The following is a 19,478-nucleotide window of genomic DNA, read 5'->3' as shown; positions in this document are numbered from 1 at the left end:
GTGCTTAAATCTATTACTTTTTCCAGCAATAACAACCTTATGGAACCTGACATTGTGCTAGCAGAAAAGAACAAAAGGTTCTGTTGTCATGTGTGTCAGTGCAGCTCATGAAACACACAAACTCCTAGATAGAATTCAACAAATACTTCAGGAAATATTAAGAGTGGTTTATTTTTATATAGCCACAAAGACTGAGGGTAACAAAGTTTCAACAAGATTGATTTGGTTCATGCAATAACAATGTACAAGTAAATTTGATTAGTAACCTGTTTAGATAAAAAACAAATGTTATCTTAAGTACAAAAAGTGTAAAACAAAAAAGGTTCTATTTTATTAAGTGAAAAAAACAATTAAATGAATTAAACATCTTTTTATGACATCAGTATTGAACACAATCTTAATAAAATAACAAAAAGTAAAATTATTCTTTTGTGAATTTGGGTTATTACAAAACTGCTACAAATTTGAGTTAATAGAAAAATGGTACAAATCTATTATAACTCAAGCAATAAAAATAAACTAAATCATAAGTAATATAATTCCTTTTTTAACAAAATCTTTTAAAAACTAGAATAATCATTTTCAATATTTTAAAATTTGTTTTTTTATCGCTTAAAACTAACCATCAATACATCTTTTCTGGATTTTGTTTTTAAATGCTGATAAAACTGTTTTCAAGTCACAGATAATTAAGTTTTCTATAGTTCCTACTTGAGAAAAAGAAGAACCACATCCTGTACAGTGTTCCCTTAACTTTTGTGATGGATACATTCCAAGATCACCAGTGAAAGTTAAATTTCATCTAACTGGAGATGTAGTATTTAATTTAATATAAGTACAGTATTTTTTAACATAAAACAGTATTGCAGAACAACTCCTAACACTTTAAACCCTTAACAATTTCCAAGTTCCCTTAATAACCTTTACATGCTGTTTCTTTTGAAAGATTCCTTACACGTTAAGTAATTTTTTTAAAGAGCCATACAGTACTGTACGGAATGCCGCATTACAGTATAAAAAGACTTGGTAAGCACAGAAAGTATACTGTTACTAGAGCCACAACAAAAGAAAACGAGGCTTAACAGTCCAAACTAAAATAAGAATGTAATGTAATGTAATAGTAAAACTATTCACAAATACACAGAAATTCTAGTGGGATTAAGGCTGGTATATGAGAATGATTCCTTGTTTAATAATGTGACTTAAAGCATATTCAACCAGTTGATGTGCTAAACTGCTATTTTGGCCAATCAGCACCTGGAAAGTTTGGCAATGATGTATTAAGTGTTTTTTTTCCCCAATACTGTACATATATATCAGGTGGCTGCGGGAAAACCTGTGGTCTTAAAAAAGTGTGAATTTTTTTCCATTAATATACCCGTGGTATAGCCATTCCACAAAAGTCTGACTTGGTGTAGTTAGATAATTAGTAAGCAACATTTTAAGAACATTCAGTTACTTAAATTCACCTAGTATGCCCAAATAATGTAAACAAATAGCTTATTGTTTTGAAATATACATTATTTTATTGATAAAAAAATATACCCAAAAAGTTACAATATAACTTGCACAGATGATAAATTGCTAAAGATAAAGATACTGGTACTGAGCACTGATATATAAAAACCTCCAATTAGAGATATGCTCTATCTGCTTGTAAAAATTAGATATTCAAAGTTGCAATTTTACAATCATAGTGCTGAAACTGCTAATCAAAGAAATCAGATGAATAGATATGGATACAAAATTAACAGAAGATAAAATGTTTTACAACAAAGCATATTATTTAAAGTCAGGTTTTCCTTTTATTTTGCAATGACAAATCAAACACATTTGTTAGTAGGCCAAATTGATTTTTTCAAATTCGGGACAATATTGGCAAAGAGCTTTGGCCAGCTGTAACATATGTTATACAGATGTTACTTTTACAAAGGCTGAAGTTATGAAAAGAGTGGTCAATAGAAACATTCAAACTGGTAGTATATATGACTATGAACAGAATTAATTTAAGACCATACAGAAAAGATTATTTAATTAATATTATTAAGGATTTTTCAACTTGTATTCTATTGAAACTAATTTTAAAAAATTAATAAAGCAGCTTTTCTCAGAAGGTGCCACTAAAAATAGCAGCAAACAAGTAACATAAATAAAAAAACAACAACCCTGCTTTGTGCTCATTTAATATAGTAGACTAAATATTCCTATTTTATTTTTCAAACAACCCACATGGCCAAATAGAAAGTGATTCTTTTCCTTGCATTTTCAATTTTCCTATTCAAATGATTTAAAAAAATAGAGAAAAAAATTTGGCAGAATTGGCAATTGAACCCATGACATTCAAGTTTGGAAAAAAGGAAAAATACTTCGTTTGTTTTGTACATGTTTCAAATATTCCTTCAGAGTTGAAGATTATCTACATCCTAGCCCAAACCTCCCACAGGACAATGGGGGATGACAGTGGGCAGGATATTAAATCAGGACCATCAAGACATAAACATAATCAAGATATAAAAATAACATCAAAATAAATAGGAAATAAATATGGCCACCATATCTTTACTGAAGTGATCTTTCTGAAATTTTAATAACATATGTCATTTATTTTTTGTTGATTTCAGCTCTATGGTATGATGATAAAAAGTTGTCAGAATAAATTATTCAAATGTTTCTTCTACTTTTTTTTTTTTTTTTTACTACCATTATGACAAAAGTGTGAGTTAATAGTAGTAACTGAAAAAAACAACACCACGCAAACAAAAATATACGCACATAATACTGTAAACTATCATCTGATCATAAATCAGCTGTTTCAAAAAATCAAGGCTATACACTTCAGTTTTGTAATAACACATCTACAATGATTTCTGTTTTAAAACATTTAAATGTTAATTCACCTTACAAACATCAATATTCTTTAAGTGACTACAAACCAATGAAGTAAGGAGTAGATATTGCATTGGAGGTAAGTTAGTGTATATCTATATAAAAAATAATATCAATAATAAAAAGAAATGGGTCAACAAAAATGAGTTATTGAAAAATAAAATTCTCTCAAGATATTACTTAAAGTACACTACAAAATCTTACTGACTATTCAAGATGTTTATGGAAAAACAGATGAACAAGGGTGTTTATAAAAAACAATCAAATCACACAAAAAGCAAACACAAAAATTTGTAAAACAAAATTTAATTTGTGGATTGTTTTAAATAGGGCTGTTATATTCACTAAAAAAAAAAACAAATTAAAAAAAAAAATTTCCTCCCCAAATCTTTGTTGTATTAATATTTTTTTCCTTATTTTAAAAGTAATTTGCTTATAAATTGATGATTGCTTTATAAACAAGCTTTCCTTTAAAATTTAAATTTTTATGACCTGACACAAAACTTAAACTGGACGGCAGGGATGGACGTGTTCACTATGACAATATTCAGAACTGCTTACCATAGAATCTTCATTCTGTTATATTCAAAAGTCAGAGAAATAAAATAAAATGCACAATTATGAATGAAAATCCAGTTTTAATATCATATTTAAACAAAATAGAGCAACTAAATTGAATATAAAAAGCAATTATAAAATTTCATTGAATGTATAACACAAAAAAAAAAGCCATTTGCAGTTTATAAAAAAAATTATCAGTTTAAATATAAAACAAAATGGATCAATAATATTTGAGGCAATAGCAAGGAAAAAAAAAGATGTAAATAAAATGTTCTGCATAAAATAAAAAATATTGCATACGTCTCCTAAATGGCGGACTAGTAGAGACAGTAAATGGATTTTTAAGTACACAAATTCAGCTTCTCATAAACAAAAAAAAAAAGTCAAATGAGTTGAACAAAATATTTCAACTCAAAGGTTAACCTGAGAGTGATGTATACAAAAAGGATCTAAATTGGTCAACACCTTTTCATTATTGGTAATTGATATTTGCTAATATCATTTTTTTTATTCTAAAGTAAATATAATTTTTATAATTTTTAAATATGATTTTCTGTTTAATTTTATTTAATTGTTTAAATAAATTTGACCTTTAATTGCTTTTGGTGCATCAATGAGGTCAAATGCTAATGAAAGTTAATTATTTTAATAATCTATACATCAACTGTAAACATTTTGGTTTCAAAGACATTTTAGAAGTATTCCTTAAGTCTGTGCTGTGACCTCATCACCAGAATACTGACATGAAAAGTTTTTAAGCCCACTGTAAAATTAATTCCAAATATAAGTCAATTTTTCTTGAACAGATATGTTACTTGAAATAGGTATTGGCAAACCAATATACTAGAATATTTACAGGACTATAGAAGTCTTACAATTGTCTATCAAAATAATTATGCAATAGTTAATTTATGTTGACAATTTGATTGAGTCTAAAGGAAATTCTGAATTAACAGAAAAAAGTGAATCAATGTCTGAGTAATTAAGAAAGTTGAGAATAATGCTTGGAATTTTACAGTACTTCATTATTTGATTTCTATATGGACATGAGTTCAAAGTGACCCTGCAAGCTTGTGTCAACAGTAAAGGTTTCGTTATTGAAGAACTACACCACTGTGATAACGTTGGGCTAATCCGCGCCATATGATCAAGACACACAAGGTCAGTCCATTTCCAGCCAGCAGCGCTGAGGTACACAACTAGTTTCATATACAGGCTGTCTCTGCGCTGGCGAGTGTGCCAGTGAGAGTCGATATATAGAGGAAGGCAATCGAATATTTGCTGCAGATCATCTCTGCCACCGTGAGATTTTATTAGTTTGATAGTAAAGATGGAGACCAACTCCAGGAATTCATTGAACAAGTGACCATCGTACAGGGCCTGGTTGCGATGGAGTTTCAGGAGTAATAGAGTGTGAAGCTTTAAAGAGTTGGAATGATTTATGACCATATGAATCAATCGTAAAATGAATTCATCATCCTTAAGCTTTAAGGCTGTTCTGATGACATAGAGCATTGCCCCTTGGCTGGCAGGCTCTGCACCTGCTTCAAGCAGCATTTCTAAAATGTTCCAGCATGCACTTTGGTGCATGTCTTCTTGCTTGTCATATACCATTACCTAAATATAAGAACAAACGATACAGCATTGAAGAGGCAAGGAAATGGAACATATGTTTTTACATGCTTGTTACATAACTGGTAAGCTACACTATTGAATCCAATCTATACCGCAGATAAAATTAATGGCTGTCAATCAGCTAACCACTGCTTTCAATTCCTATATGTAAATTCACCTAAGATGAAGACGAACCCAATCATTTATAAGCTTAGATTTTGAAATTCTCCTTTTAAAAGCAATGATTCTAAAATCTTTTTTTTTTGTCATTATAGTTAACACCCAGTTCATGCTTTAAAGGTACTTTGAAATAGTTCTTATATGCACTGAAAGGCAATTGACCTTTATGTATTTTAAATTTTTATTGAGTATGCTTTGTGCTTTCAGAACAAAGTTTATACAGTGGTTACCTTTTAATGCTCTATGTTTTATTTTCTAATTAAAGAAAAACTAAATAGTTTATAATCAAATCTGAAGACAGGGGAAGGCTAAATAGTTTATAATCAAGATCTGAAGACAGGGGAAGACTAAATAGTTTATAATCAAGATCCGAAGACAGGAGAAGGCTAAATAACACTCTTTAAGGTTGTGAGACCTGCTTTACAATTCCATGGTTTGGAATTAAGATGTTATAGAAGAATTCTAAGTACAGCATACAAAGACCATATCACAAACAAGAGAATCTGAATATGGTAATTGGGTCCCATGATGACATTCTGACCTCTGGCAAAAAATGTACAGCCATGTCAGGAGATCCTAAGGGCTTATGAAAACCTTTCTGCGGGGAATAGTACCATTAAAAAGATGGAGAGGCAGAAAAAAAAAAGACATCAAGGAATACTGCACAATTTATGACTAATCTCCTCAAGGATAATTGATATATTAATATTTAACTTAATGTAGAAATAAAGCAAAGATTTGCCCAAAAACATTACAAACAATACTAAAGAAATCTTTCAGCAAGTGAGACATAGGGAGACCAAATAGGATATAGTCAAGAGGATAAGTGGGATCTATTTAGTCAAGATGATTAGTGGGATCTATTTAGTCAAGAGGATAAGTGGGCTCCATTTAGTCAAGAGGATTAGTGGGATCTATTTAGTCAAGAGGATAAGTGGGATCTATTTAGTCAAGATGATTAGTGGGATCTATTTAGTCAAGAGGATAAGTGGATCTATTTAGTCAAGAGGATTAGTGGGATCTATTTAGTCAAGAGGATAAGTGGGCTCCATTTAGTCAAGAGGATTAGTGGGATCTATTTAGTCATGAGGATTAGTGGGATCTATTTAGTCAAGAGGATTAGTGGGATCTATTTAGTCAAGAGGATAAGTGGGATCTATTTAGTCAAGATGATTAGTGGGATCTATTTAGTCAAGAGGATAAGTGGGCTCCATTTAGTCAAGATGATTAGTGGGATCTATTTAGTCAAGAGAATAAGTGGGCTCCATTTAGTCAAGATGACTAGTGGGATCTATTTAGTCAAGAGGATAAGTGGGCTCCATTTAGTCAAGAGGATTAGTGGGATCTATTTAGTCAAGAGGATAAGTGGGATCTATTTAGTCAAGATGATTAGTGGGATCTATTTAGTCAAGAGGATAAGTGGGATCTATTTAGTCAAGAGAATAAGTGGGCTCCATTTAGCCAAGAGAATAAGTGGGATCTATTTAGTCAAGAGAATAAGTGGACTCCATTTAGCCAAGAGGATAAGTGGGCTCCATTTAGCCAAGAGAATAAGTGGGATCTATTTAGTCAAGAGGATAAGTGGGCTTCATTTAGCCAAGAGAATAAGTGGGATCTATTTAGTGAAGAGAATAAGTGGGATCTATGTAGTCAAGAGAATAAGTGGACTCCATTTAGCCAAGAGAATAAGTGCGCTCCATTTAGCCAAGAGAATAAGTGGGATCTATTTAGCCAAGAGAATAAGTGGGAAAGGAGTGAAAGTAGTCTGTGTTTAGTGAAAGTGCAAGAGATGTTTATAAAATTCCTTTACATATGTTTAGACTCACACCAACTACAATAATCATCAGCATAACTAATAAAGAAATTTCATGCAAACTAAATATCTAAGAAAAAAAAAAAACTTCTTTTAAAAGCAACCAACAAAAATAGCACTCTACCAAGGCTAAATCTAGGGGTGAATATCCATTAATATTTTGATGGTTCAAGTCACAACCTGGTGAAGCTAGAAGTGCTTTCACTATGGCCACATGGCTCAGTTTGACAGCCAGAAACAAAGGGGAGTCTCTTCGTTTGTTCAGGCAGACATTTATATCAGCCTGCAGACAGAGAGTTTTAGCAAAGTATAGGAAAATTAAAGAAAATACTTAAGAAGCAACAAGCTTAGAATGAAGCAATCAAGGAATATTTAATTGCAACCTAAAGTAAATGAGAGTGTCCAATGGCTAACACAATGTCTCTATACTTTTCCAAACAGATGTCAGCTATCCAGCTAACAGTATTAGGTGGAGAAAGTCATTTTCCGCTTAGTAAAACTTTGACTTTATATCAAATGTCCACTAATTTAAAGCTAAATGTTCCATTCCACTAAATTGAAAATCAAACTCTCTGTATATTAAAAAGAGTTATCTTGTAATACTTCAAATAACCATATATAACTCAAGCCAAAAAAATCTTTTATAGGAATCATGAAGTCCAGTAAAGGAATAATGTTGTTTTGTTTTTTAAGTTTCTGTATCAGAAATGAAGATTGATACATCCTAGTCCTCCCGAATGACGGCAGGGGATGGAAGCTGGCTAAGTTTGAATTAGGGACATTGTCATGACAATATAAAGTGCATACCATATGATCAGGCAGCCAGCTTAGTTTGCTAAATAATTACAAACTATGTACATTTGTGGAAATGTATACTTTTGTTTTCCAAATAAAGATGTGGCATTTGAGTGTAAAGATTTGCTTATTTTACTTTTCACTCTTACAAAGAAGGAAGCTTTTCTCTTTACCTTCATTAATGCTTGAGCTAAAGAATCAGGTTCATTGTTGACAATGGCATCTTGAATTTGTAATGAAAGGTCCACTCTTTTTTCTCTATCGTCTCCATCACATGCCATTGTTCTGAAAAGGAAAACAGAAGTAATGTAAATAAAAGCATAGTTCATTAAAATTGTATATATTGTTACGAATCTCACTATCCAGGCTCTCTGCAAACTGCACCATACACCACCAACTTAAAGAACTTGACAACTCAGGGCTCCAAAGTAACGTAACACTTTAATAGTTGAATAAATAACAGCCAATACTGTACAATTGGCAACACGTACACTGTACAAATATCTCTCCAATAACACTGTTCCGCCGTATCAACTCTTGCACTGGCTTCTCCGTCTCGTTCCGGGCTTGCGCTGGGTTCAACAGTTCAGGACTGACTTCACACACTAGGCTCGTTGTGTCGGACTCGATCGCAGACCAAGATCAAGACGCCAGTCGTCTCAACTGTACTTGACAGTACTCCGCACTGAACCGTCATAATGCTCCATACAGAACCACACGAACTGTGCTGTAGTTGACCGTGTTCTGAACCCCTGTCGTGAACCTTCTGTCATGAACCTTCTCTCGTGAACCGTCTTGACTGTGACACCTCCGCTCTTATATAGGGTCCCTACTGGCCTTCTCGAACCAGAAAGAACGCCGCTCGACGTTTCTAGGTGGTCAGATGACTACAACTCTCGTGACGCTCCTGAGCTCTGTTCACGACGTCGATCCTTCCCGAACCATCATGTTGACACTCGTCTCGGCTGACCGTCGTAACTCGTCATGGTTGACCGCTCGTCTAGCGCTGGCCTGGGGCGATTTGCGTCGGCTGACTACACACACACACCACTACCCCCATCTGTGCCACCACCAGGTTTATAACAATATTTATAATACTAGCTGATACCCAGGCTTGACTAGGTTGAAATGAAACGGTATATGTTGATTACTTTTCCAGAAACCTTTTCTTTAGCCTTGAATGAAATGGTCCCTAATGAATTTCCCTGACACACACACTTCTGAAAAGGCTTTGTTTCTCATGAAACAGTTTGATAGGGACAGTCCTTTCCACAATTTTATCCTCATCCCTAATATATGTATTTTTTTGCCCATTAGTTATATATGATACAATTGAATAGTTAATATCGTGGATCATTTTGTTGCAAAACAATTTTTCATTCATCCTTCAATGCAATAGTTCTCATTATAATTGCCTACACACACAGATGTTTGGCAAAGTGAATTCTAGAAGCCCTCTGCCTTTTTTTTCTCTTGTGACATTTCAATTTTGACTGGAATCTTTTTTCCCCCAAATAAAACAGCAAACCACACACATTTTGTCAAAAATACATGTTTAGTTGGCTAGCAAGCTTCTAGTTTCAATAAGTACACTCCATATATATGTTCACAAAGGATTTATATCAAATAACTTTCTTTTAATAATGTGTGGTTAATTCAGGAAACATTAAAGTCTATCAAAATAAGAGAAGATCAATGCTTTCAAGAAATTAAGATAGGATAATTTTATTGGTCCAATTTGACTACAATTGTCCATCTCAGCATTAGTACTATAACAGTAACAATAGAGATGCAAAGACAAAAACATTCACATACACACTCACACACAACCAGCGCTTGATGAATTAGGCTTCTATGTACTTCTTGGTGATGACAAATGACCTTGAAACAGCCTAAACCTCAACGCCTTATAATGGAGAGGAGCCGACCTCTTCATCCAGATCTGATGTAACTGTGGCTTAATAGGTGCAGATTTTTAACAAGAATTTAGTATGTTTTGGAAAGGCATCTTTCATGAAAAAGTTCTTCAAAAGATGGTATTTCTGTTCGAGTTATATAAGATGCTTTTTCTACAGCATTAGAGACGCCCTACCAATTTATTTATTGCTTTGGAAAAGTCTAATGATTTATATTAATTAGTCATTGAAATTAAAATATAAACCTTTAGAAAATCTACTGATGAAACAAATAGTTAGCTTCATTTGTTTGTCAAGGTTTATACATTAAGGGTTCTAGCATCCTACAGGTGATGCTAGTGAGTGAGACTCATTTATAATGTACTATATCCTGATTTAGTGTGACCTGGTAAAAAAAATAGGGACTATTCATTACTTTACAATATGAGAAATATCATCAGAATACCATTCCTGCAAGGTTTTTAAGTTTTTTTAAAATAGTTTGGTGATTCATTTTTCTTGTATATTTATGTTCTCAATTGAAATTTCACAGGATGTCTGTCTCCTGAAGCTATTAATGCTAGTTCCAAATATTTGTTAATTATATCAATATTTATCTTCTTTTTTTTTTTTTTACAGCGTGACTCCATGCTCAGGTCTAATATCTTTTGAGGACATGTGAGGTTGAGGGCATCTGGAAGACAGTTTCAATGCTGTCTCAGTTAAAATATCAATTTAAAACAAAAATTCTAGTCTCCATTAGGATTTTAACTCAAGTACCCTTGGGTTGGTAGCCAAGCAGTTTAAGCCCCTAAACACATCTGCATATTAGCTTAAGTTTCATTTAATCAGTTTCTATAATCTCCTACAATTATGTTAAGATTTCTAAACCAAAAGTTTTGTTTTTATTTTTGAAAGTGGATAATTAGTTAGGACAAACATATTAGTGGCAATAATCACAGCCATTCTGGAATAAAAATCCTAATGACCGAGAACTATTTTAACTTTCATATAAAAATATTAAAACAATGTGCATGGGATATAGAATTGTACTAAACATCCACAAATTCAGCTATCATTTGATGTTAATTTTTTTTACCTTTTGTGAAAGGAAATATTTAGTGACCAAACAAATATTCAAAAATTACTCACCAAAATGCTTTCCATTGCTCCATTCTTTGTGATTCAGTATTAATGACTGTAAAATTCTTGAATATTTTTATTTTGATATTGAACTTTTGATTGTTACATCTTCATACACTATGCTAGCTTATAAAAATTCTAAAAAAAAAAATATTTTCAAATTTCAGTAGTTAGCTTATTTCAAGGTTAAAAAAAATTGATATGTAAAAATATTTTTTCCCATGCTTGCATTAATACTGAAACTTGGTGAAATCAGTCTGAACAATAAAATCTAGAATTCAAAAACTAAAAGCACTATTGATAAGTCATTACCAAAATCATGTGTATGGTACTCTTACTTTTAGTCTTCTTTTAGTTTTTAAAATTCAACATGTCAACCATTTTTTACAAAGCTTATATCAGCTCACTCTGATAAAAAGTTTGTACATGTTATTTCTCCCATACCCGTTCTTGGATCAAGTTGAAATTTTGCACAATTATTTCTAGTAACTAACAAAACAAAAAAAATATTAACAAATTAGCTAATTAAATATTGGTAGTTAATTATTTTATTTTGGTATTGAACAAAGGAAAGAAATCATACTTGAAAGATGTGGTGGTATAAGTTGAATTAAGGAGGCTTAAGCCCTGAGTTCAAATTCAAGTTGTACAACTTTTTTTGTATGCATTTAAAAAGCAATCATGGTAACATTCACCCAGATATCCCCTTTCCCAACTGGTTCAGACATTGATAGGATCACAGCAATTGAGAAAGCTAAAAGTATAATGTTGTCCTAAAAAAAAAAAATTGGTAAAAATATTTCTAATCGCACAGATTTATTATTGTTACTTTATATCTATTACAAGTTTAATTACATGACTGATCCAAACTAATTGATACAATTACACTTAATATAAGCTTTTTTTTTTAAAGTATTATATTTTATATAGTATATACTAAGTATATGGTATTTTATTAAAAGGGAACTCAACTTTTTCTATGACATATAGTTTTTAAATATTTAATTTGCCAAATCAATATTACTAACAGATCTCATTTCTAATATCTGTCTTTTATTACATTGTTAACACAAAATGCAAATCATTATACTAGTCTCTTTGGACCATGTGGTAGTGTTTGCAGTTTTGATGCGGAGACCATGGCAATCTGTGAAGCCTTAAAAGTCATTGACTCTCAACTCGGCGAGGGACATTTGAGGGCTACACAGATTGTTGAGGTCACTGACTCAAAATCTGTACTACAGGCTTTGCAAAGCCCGGACCATGGCCCCCCAATATCGACACTGTCATCATGGCTTCACATAACATTAAACAACGCTATGGCACCCCTGTAATAATGCAGTGGGTACCGAGTCACATAGGTGTGACTGGCAACACAATTGCAGACTCTTTGGCCCACCAGGGAGGGCAAATTCCACCTACTGAACAGGCTGTAAGCTTTCATCAAGCCCTGGCTATAACACAAAAAAGAGAAATGGAAAAGTGGTTTGAGTGCTGGGAAAAAGGCCTGGACAGAAACCCTGCTGTCTTGCGTAGTGCATACACGTCACCATACAGGTCGAGATTTTTTGGTTTACCAGACCTGTTGAGGCGTAGATCAGCAAGTCTGGGGCAGTCAAACAGAATATGAGGCATGGTTTCCTCTTCTTCCCAGCAGCGGGGGCACCGTGAATCAAAATTTGGACATAGCCATGAGAAATATGAGCCAACAGGACAGTGGCCTGTCCTGCACTGTGCTATAATAGCTTGCTCAGGGCTGGACAGCCTCCACCACGGGGAAGTGCAGTCAGGGCGCCTCATGCGCTCCCAGACTCCACTGGCTTTTTGGGACTTGTCCAGGGGTGGACAGGGTGTCAAAACTGGCCTGGGCATTTCTGTCAACAAAAGCATTGTGTAAATTTTAATAATGTCTCAAAAGTAGTCAGTACATGAATACTTTATTAGATGATTTTGAAACTTGGAATGGGGAATCTCTTAATGTGAAAAGTTCTTGCTACCATATACATTAGCATTCACATTCCAAAACATCTGAAGATCCCACATTAACGAACATATTGTTTAGGATTCACTTTCATTCCTCGCCATTTTCTCAGACATTTGAACTTCAATTTACAAATACAACTCTTCATCCTCCATTATTTTAACTGTCCATCTCACAAGGTCATGGAGGCGCGGTGGCTTCCAAACCTGTGGTCCTGGGTTTGCATCCCGATGAAGACTAGGATTAGGAATTTTTGGATTTTTAGGGCTCCCCTGGGTCCACCCAACTTTAATGAGTACCTGTCTTTAGTTGACAAAGTAAAGGCTGTTGGTCATTGTGCTGGCCACATGACACCCTGCTCGTTAACCATTGGCAAAAAAAACACCAGATGACCTTAACATCATCTGTCCTATACATTGCCTACTGCTTTCTCAATAACTTGGAAACCTAGTTTGATTGCATCTTAAAGCTGGCTACACACATACACAACAGAACATATCCACTTGTTTTTAATATCCTTACTTTCGGTAAAACAAATGATGTCAAGATAATCTCATGTTCTAGCCTCCTTGTATTTCGACTTAAGACAATAATTTTGTCGTCTTGGCATTAGTGTTTCTTACGGCGTTAAGCCTGTTCATTCGTAAATGCTGTCATCATTCATCATAAAGTTGGTGAATGACAACAATCTAAATTAGACTAAATAGAGGCCAGACGTAGATCAGATTTAAATGTATTAAACAATTTGAACAAAATTCACATCTATAAATTATTAATATAGCTTATCTTCTTACTGCTTAGGGGGTGCAGATTTATTTATTATGTAAACAGTAAATCATATTAAGAAGTGAATCTGATGCAAAAAGCATAGTACACAATTACCCAGTAGTAAAGTAAGTAAAGTTCCCCTTTCAGATCTTGTGGTCTTTAGGGCAGATGATGTAAAGGTCATCTGTTTCTGTGGCCTACGGTTTACAAGGGTGTAAGGTGGTCTGCACAACGATCAACCACTTTTCCCCCAACTAATGTCAGGTATCCCATTAGAGCTGGGTGGACTCAGAGGCGCCCAAAGATCCAGAAATTTTAAAAAAAGTTCTTAGGTGATCAGATACTTAACTTATTCCAGAAGTGTTAGAAGAGTCTTATCAAAGACGACGTATTGTCCTGTTTGCTTTTAAGTGAAAAGTAACGCCAAATGATTAAAAAAATTTTATTACTTCAAATGATCAAAACAAGACTATGACTTGAATATTCCTGGTCCATTGGTGAATTCGATGGGGAGCCACCTCTGAGTTTGTGTGATAACATAATCTCTCTTTGTAATATTGTTTTGCACAGCATTCCAGCAATAGTTATTATTACTTATTTTCTGCTCCTTCTTTTTAGATTCTTTTGCATTTTGATTCCAATCAACACATTTCAACAGTGTTCAAGATAATAATTGTGATTTGTGAAAGACTTCGCAGAGGGCCAACTCCATCAAACAAACAAAAAAATTACTATGTGACTGGACATGTCTTCTATAGGACTTGGAACTTTGTTGTTGATCTCTTTAAAGATTCACACTAACGTCGATTTCTATAAGAAATAAATGCCTTAATTTTCTTGTTTATCGTTTAGTGACATCTACTAGAAGCACTATATATGGATGAAGGATATTTACAATGCTTTAGATTAGTAATAGACTTGAAAATTGTAAAAAATTTTTTTTATTTTTGTTTAATCATGATGCTCAAAGAGTTGCCTTTAAACATTGACAAAAGAATTATTAAACTTTTTATATAGCAACCATCAGCAGTCTAATTAACTAGGCCATCACCTGCTGGTATGGTAATACTTTAGTGGCACAAAGACTTAGACTAAATAGACTAATTAAAAAAGAACGCATATCACTCGAATACAGCTACCATCTCTTAAAGAGCTTTTTCATGAAAGATGCCTTTCCAAAACATTCTCGATTCTTAAGGACAACCTGCACCCATTAAACCACTGTTACATAAGATCTGAAGTGGTCGCTCCTTTATATTAGGACTAAAACAGAAAGATTTCAAAACTCCTTTATCCCACTTTCGGTCAGAGTGTTACAAGATCAGCTGTCGTCATCGAGAAGTACATAGAAGTCATATTCATAAAGCGTTGGTTGTGAATGTGTATCGTGTGTGAATGTTGTTTGAATTTTTCATCTAAACTGATATTGTACAGTAGTTACTGTAGTCTATTGTAGTCAAACTGAATTTCCATTTGATTGGATCAGTAAAATTATCTTATCTTATCTTATCTTAAAGAGAATAATATAAATCTTGAAGCAATATACTGGCATTCATGCGGCCCTTTCGGTGGCCCTACCGGCCCAATTGGGTACAGGCCCACCGGGCATTGGCCCAAATGCCCATATAGCCAGTCTGCCCCTGGACTTGTCCCAGCACTCAGACCACTTTTCTGTTTTTTTTTTAATTATAACCAGAGCATGATGAAAACAGCCTGTTCAGTGGGTGGAATTTGCACTCCCTGGTGGGCCAAAGAGTCTGCACCTATGTGACTTGTAAACACTGCATTATTCCAGGGGTGCCATAGCGCTGCTTTATGTTGTGTGAAGCAATGATGACAGTGTCGATATTGGGGGGCCATGGTCCAGGGCTTTGCAAAGCCTATAGTACAGATTTTGAGTCAATGACCACAACAATCTGTGTTGCCCTCAAATGTCCCTCGCAGAGTTGAGAGTCAATGACCTTTAAGGCTTTACTGATGGTCTCCGCATCAAAGCTGCAAACACTACCACATGGTCCAAAGATTTTGACTAAGAGCCAAGAAAATCGATGTAGGCTCCATAGCCTGCTCTTCCAGAATCTATCAATGCCAAGCCATCAGTATAATGCTAAAATAGCACTGGGCTTGAAGGCATTAATGGTCTCCAGTGCTAGAATTTGAAGGTTGATAGATGAACGACTTAGCTTAGTGGCATAAGGGTCTATTAGTTTCAAGCGTATGTCTGGGGTCGTTGGGTGACACCAAGGTGGAAGGGGATGAAAGTGTTGAATGTTTTGTCGGTTGGTGGAGAGGCCAGCTTTATCAGATAGTCTAGTGGCATGATGCATAAAAGACTGCATCTGGATACGTCTTATGCATTTCCAACCATCCACTAGTTTTCTAGCTGGGAGGTATTCATCCAGCCTTTTATACCGCTCAAAGCAGGTCAGTACTGATTTTTCCCTCCTAAGGTTTAGTGGACCTACATTAGCCATTATTTCAGCTGCAATTACTGGTCCTAAAGGTTCCACAGACAAATCTTAGTGCTTGGGACTGTATTTTATCAAGTTGTTCAAGAGCTGTCCTAGAGCCATAAATTTGCACAAATAGGCTGTAGTCTATCTGTGATTGGACTGCTCCTAAATGCAGTGATCGGAGCATGTCTGCTAGGGCTCCCAACTTCGTGGATGCCAGTTTCCGCACAATGCAAAGTTTCCCTGAGGCCTTTCTTGCAACTTCCTGGATGTGCTCACACATTTTTAGTTTGCAGTCATTCAATACCCCAGAGTTCCTTCTCTTTCTTTCTAGCGCTAACCCCATGCATCCATCTCTAATTTCTAGTTATCTTTCAGTGATTGTCCAGCTCAACTTTGAAGGTTAGGCAGAAGGGTCATTTACTTTCTCATAATTTCAGTTTCTCTCTCCCACAAATAAAAACATAAGATTATCTTATTGGTCCAAACAAATGGAAATTCAGTTGAACTAAAATAGTTAGCAATATTAGTCATTAAGATATAGATCTAGATTAAAAGATTCTATTTGATCTAGACATCCTAGAGTCTAAAAGTGACTAAAAGTTAGTAAAAGGCTAAATGGACCTCATTCACCAATCCTAAACAAACAACATTTAGCCACGTGGTTCTCTATCTCTTCTATACAAAATACGCAATCCATAAAGGCTGTCATGGGATACGTTTTTTTCATTGTTTTATCAATATTATCACGTGGCTAAATGTTGTTTGTTTACGATTGGTGAATGAGGTCCATTGACTAAAAATGAGTGTTAAAACTTAATAATATAACAGTTGAGTTTAGCTATATAATATTATAAATTTGCCATTATATAATTATAAAATGTATATCTTATAGATGATAGTACTATATTATAGATTAATTATAGAACTCTAGTAAGTTAGTAACCTAATCAAATTATAAATTAATAGATCTAGAATTCTAGTCTAGATCTAGAATCTAGAGCAGGCATGTCAAACAAGGGGTTCAGGGGCCGCATGCGGACCGTGACCACTTAGAAGCTGCCTGCTTGGCCACCTAAAAAATTATTAAAATACATTTTTAACTGTTACGCTGGAAAATAAAAAATGACAAGCTACTTGAATGAAAAATAGTATTTGTTAAGCTGAACAACAAGAGTGAGTCTGCAGTGAAAACCCACTACATTTTGTCAAACTTAATAGCAAGCCATAGTAAATCCTTTAGTTAATGTGATTTTATGAAAGAGTGTGTCATTAAAGCTGAGGAAGTAATTTGTCCAGAAAAAGTGAAAGTATTCAAAGAAATGGCGTTAACCAGGAACACTGTGGCAGATAGAATAAATGACATGTCAGTCAGCTTGCGTGAACAATTAAAGATTTTGAATTATTTTCATTTGCTCTTGATGAGTCCACTGATGTAACGGGTATAGCACAATTGGCTGTATTCATAAGGGCCTGTGACAGGAATTTTGAGATACATGAGGTACTACTTGTGCTTTGTTCTATGCATAACACCACAACAAGCGAGGAAGTTTTTGAGAAATAACAGGAGGTGATATTGCAGTACAATTTATCTTTGGTAAAGCTAGCTAGTCTAACAACCGATGGCGCACCTACCATAAAATGAAATGGTTTTGATGCAAAGCTACTTTCTACTTTAAAAAATAAGAGAGACTGATGCTAATTTTAAATTTTCATGTCTTAAATTTTCTTATTTTCAGTGCATCATTCACCAAGAAACATTCTGCGCAAAGCAATTACAATTCCAACATGTCATAAGACCGGTTTCAGTCGCTCTCAATTTCACTCGTGCCCATGGTTTAAATCAGCGCCAATTTTTAATGTTTCTGGATGATATTGGACACAAATTTGATTGTGTTCCCTACTATACAGAAGTCTGCTGGCTCTCATGTCATAAAGTATTGAAGAGATTTTTTGCAATATGTTAGGAAATTGTATTGTTTCTGAACAGTGAAAGATGAACCTGTTGAACATTTCCAAACTGACGAATGGGTTCAAGATTTAGCCTTTTTGCAGTTGGTCTCACTGGTCACCTGCAAGACTTTAAGTTGAAACTTTAAAGTAAAGACAAAATAGTCACAACTGCGTGTGATGATGTGAAGTGCTTTCAAGCAAAATTATGACTGTGGATAAACCAAATATGAAAAAAAATATCTTGTTTACTTCTCACCGTGCCAGGAACTAAAAAGATTAAATACGGTTACAACATTTGGTAAATATATCTTACACCTGTAATTCTTAGTAGATGCTTTCAATGACCGTTTTCGTTACGTCGTTTCATACGAGCAAGAATTTTCATTGCTTGTATCTCCATTCTCATTTGATTCTGAAAATGCTGCTGGTAATGTGCAACAAGAGCTGATAGAATAGCAGTCAGATTCATTGTTGAAATATAAGTATATCTTTGCCAAAATTTTACAGCTATTTACCCTAAACAGTACGTTGAATGGCGGAAATTAGCAGCCAGAATTCTTGCTAAGTTTGCAAGCACTTATCTCTGTGAGCAGTTCTTTTCCATAATGAAAGCTACAAAAGCACCTCACCGTTCGAAATTATCTGATCAAAATTTGTCATCAGTGATGAAAGTATCAGTGGAAAACAAACTTCAACATGACATTAATAAACTTGGCTCCCATAAAAGATGTCAAGCATCAGAACAAAGAAAATAATGCGTAATCATGGTAATTTTTAATTACCAAATAGTGTTGCAAATTTAGCTAAGCTGCAAATTTAGGTAACTAAGGGACAGGTATGACATTAATTATTGTATTCTAATTTACATAAAACTAGTAGGCTAGGCTGTTTTGCGACTGATTTTTAGCTGCTGCCCCTCGACTCACAAGTCTCAACTTTTGACTCAAGACAAGATGACAAGTCATATAAATATAAGTTTTTTATGTGGCCCATACACCTTTCCTTTACGAAATGAGTTTGACATGCCTGCTGATCTACTCAGTATCATCTAGACTAATCTTAAATCTAGAGTCTAAGACACTAGCTAGTCACTAGGCTAGTGTCACTGACTAGGCTGACTAGGTCTAGCCAGTCTGAGAGTCAAGTCCAAGTCTAGTGAGTGACTGAGTGAGTCGTGAGTCTATTTAACTTTTAACTATTAATATTATCTGGAATTTATATCTAAGAATATCTAGAATCTAGTCTAGTTATTTTTACATGAAACTGTAAACAACACTACCAACCATAATACTAGATCTACTACTAGACTAGATCTATAGATCATCTAGTCAATCTAGTAAAAAGTGTCACAATCTGTAATGTTTACAATTTTTTTGCGTCGATTTTGTTTACACGGAAGTTGAAGTATTTAAGTGGAACTCTTCAATGACAAAAAC

At 34.2% G+C, this 19,478-nt stretch overlaps 1 protein-coding gene across 4 annotated transcripts; it reads right to left on the bottom strand.

Moving 5' to 3' along the window:
* Nucleotides 1-146: 146 nt before the first annotated feature.
* LOC106068559 (uncharacterized) lies at nucleotides 147-19,466 on the bottom strand. Of its 4 annotated transcripts, none has more exons than XM_056017251.1 (5): nucleotides 19,326-19,466; nucleotides 10,897-11,025; nucleotides 8,023-8,134; nucleotides 7,179-7,337; nucleotides 147-5,064 (listed from the first exon to the last, which is right to left on the bottom strand). In XM_056017251.1, exons 3-5 carry the CDS (start codon nucleotides 8,128-8,130, stop codon nucleotides 4,357-4,359), a joined length of 975 nt encoding a protein of 324 aa, XP_055873226.1. In that variant the 5' UTR covers nucleotides 8,131-8,134; nucleotides 10,897-11,025; nucleotides 19,326-19,466; the 3' UTR covers nucleotides 147-4,356. The 4 variants fall into 4 exon arrangements, with proteins under 4 accessions (XP_055873226.1, XP_055873243.1, XP_055873236.1 ...); XM_056017268.1 differs by having other exon boundaries at nucleotides 10,897-11,009; nucleotides 19,326-19,459; XM_056017261.1 differs by lacking the exon at nucleotides 19,326-19,466 and adding an exon at nucleotides 11,471-11,731.
* Between the last annotated feature and the right edge of the window lie 12 nt (nucleotides 19,467-19,478).

Source organism: Biomphalaria glabrata, chromosome 1 (assembly GCF_947242115.1).
Source record: "Biomphalaria glabrata chromosome 1, xgBioGlab47.1, whole genome shotgun sequence".
Lineage (NCBI taxonomy): Eukaryota > Metazoa > Mollusca > Gastropoda > Planorbidae > Biomphalaria > Biomphalaria glabrata.
The sequence above is the reverse complement of the archived record's forward strand: the minus strand, read 5'-3'. Positions and strand labels throughout refer to the sequence as shown.

What these genes read in the sequence shown, in the direction of transcription:
- LOC106068559 (XM_056017251.1), bottom strand. Translation starts at nt 8,130, where the DNA reads ATGGCATGTGATGGAGACGATAGAGAAAAAAGAGTGGACCTTTCATTA. An exon ending in TAGCTCAAGCATTAATGAAG is followed by an intron (nt 7,338 to 8,022) that starts GTAAAGAGAAAA and finishes CTCTGTCTGCAG; the next exon opens with GCTGATATAAATGTCTGCCT. An exon ending in CACCCCTAGATTTAGCCTTG is followed by an intron (nt 5,065 to 7,178) that starts GTAGAGTGCTAT and finishes TCTTATATTTAG; the next exon opens with GTAATGGTATATGACAAGCA.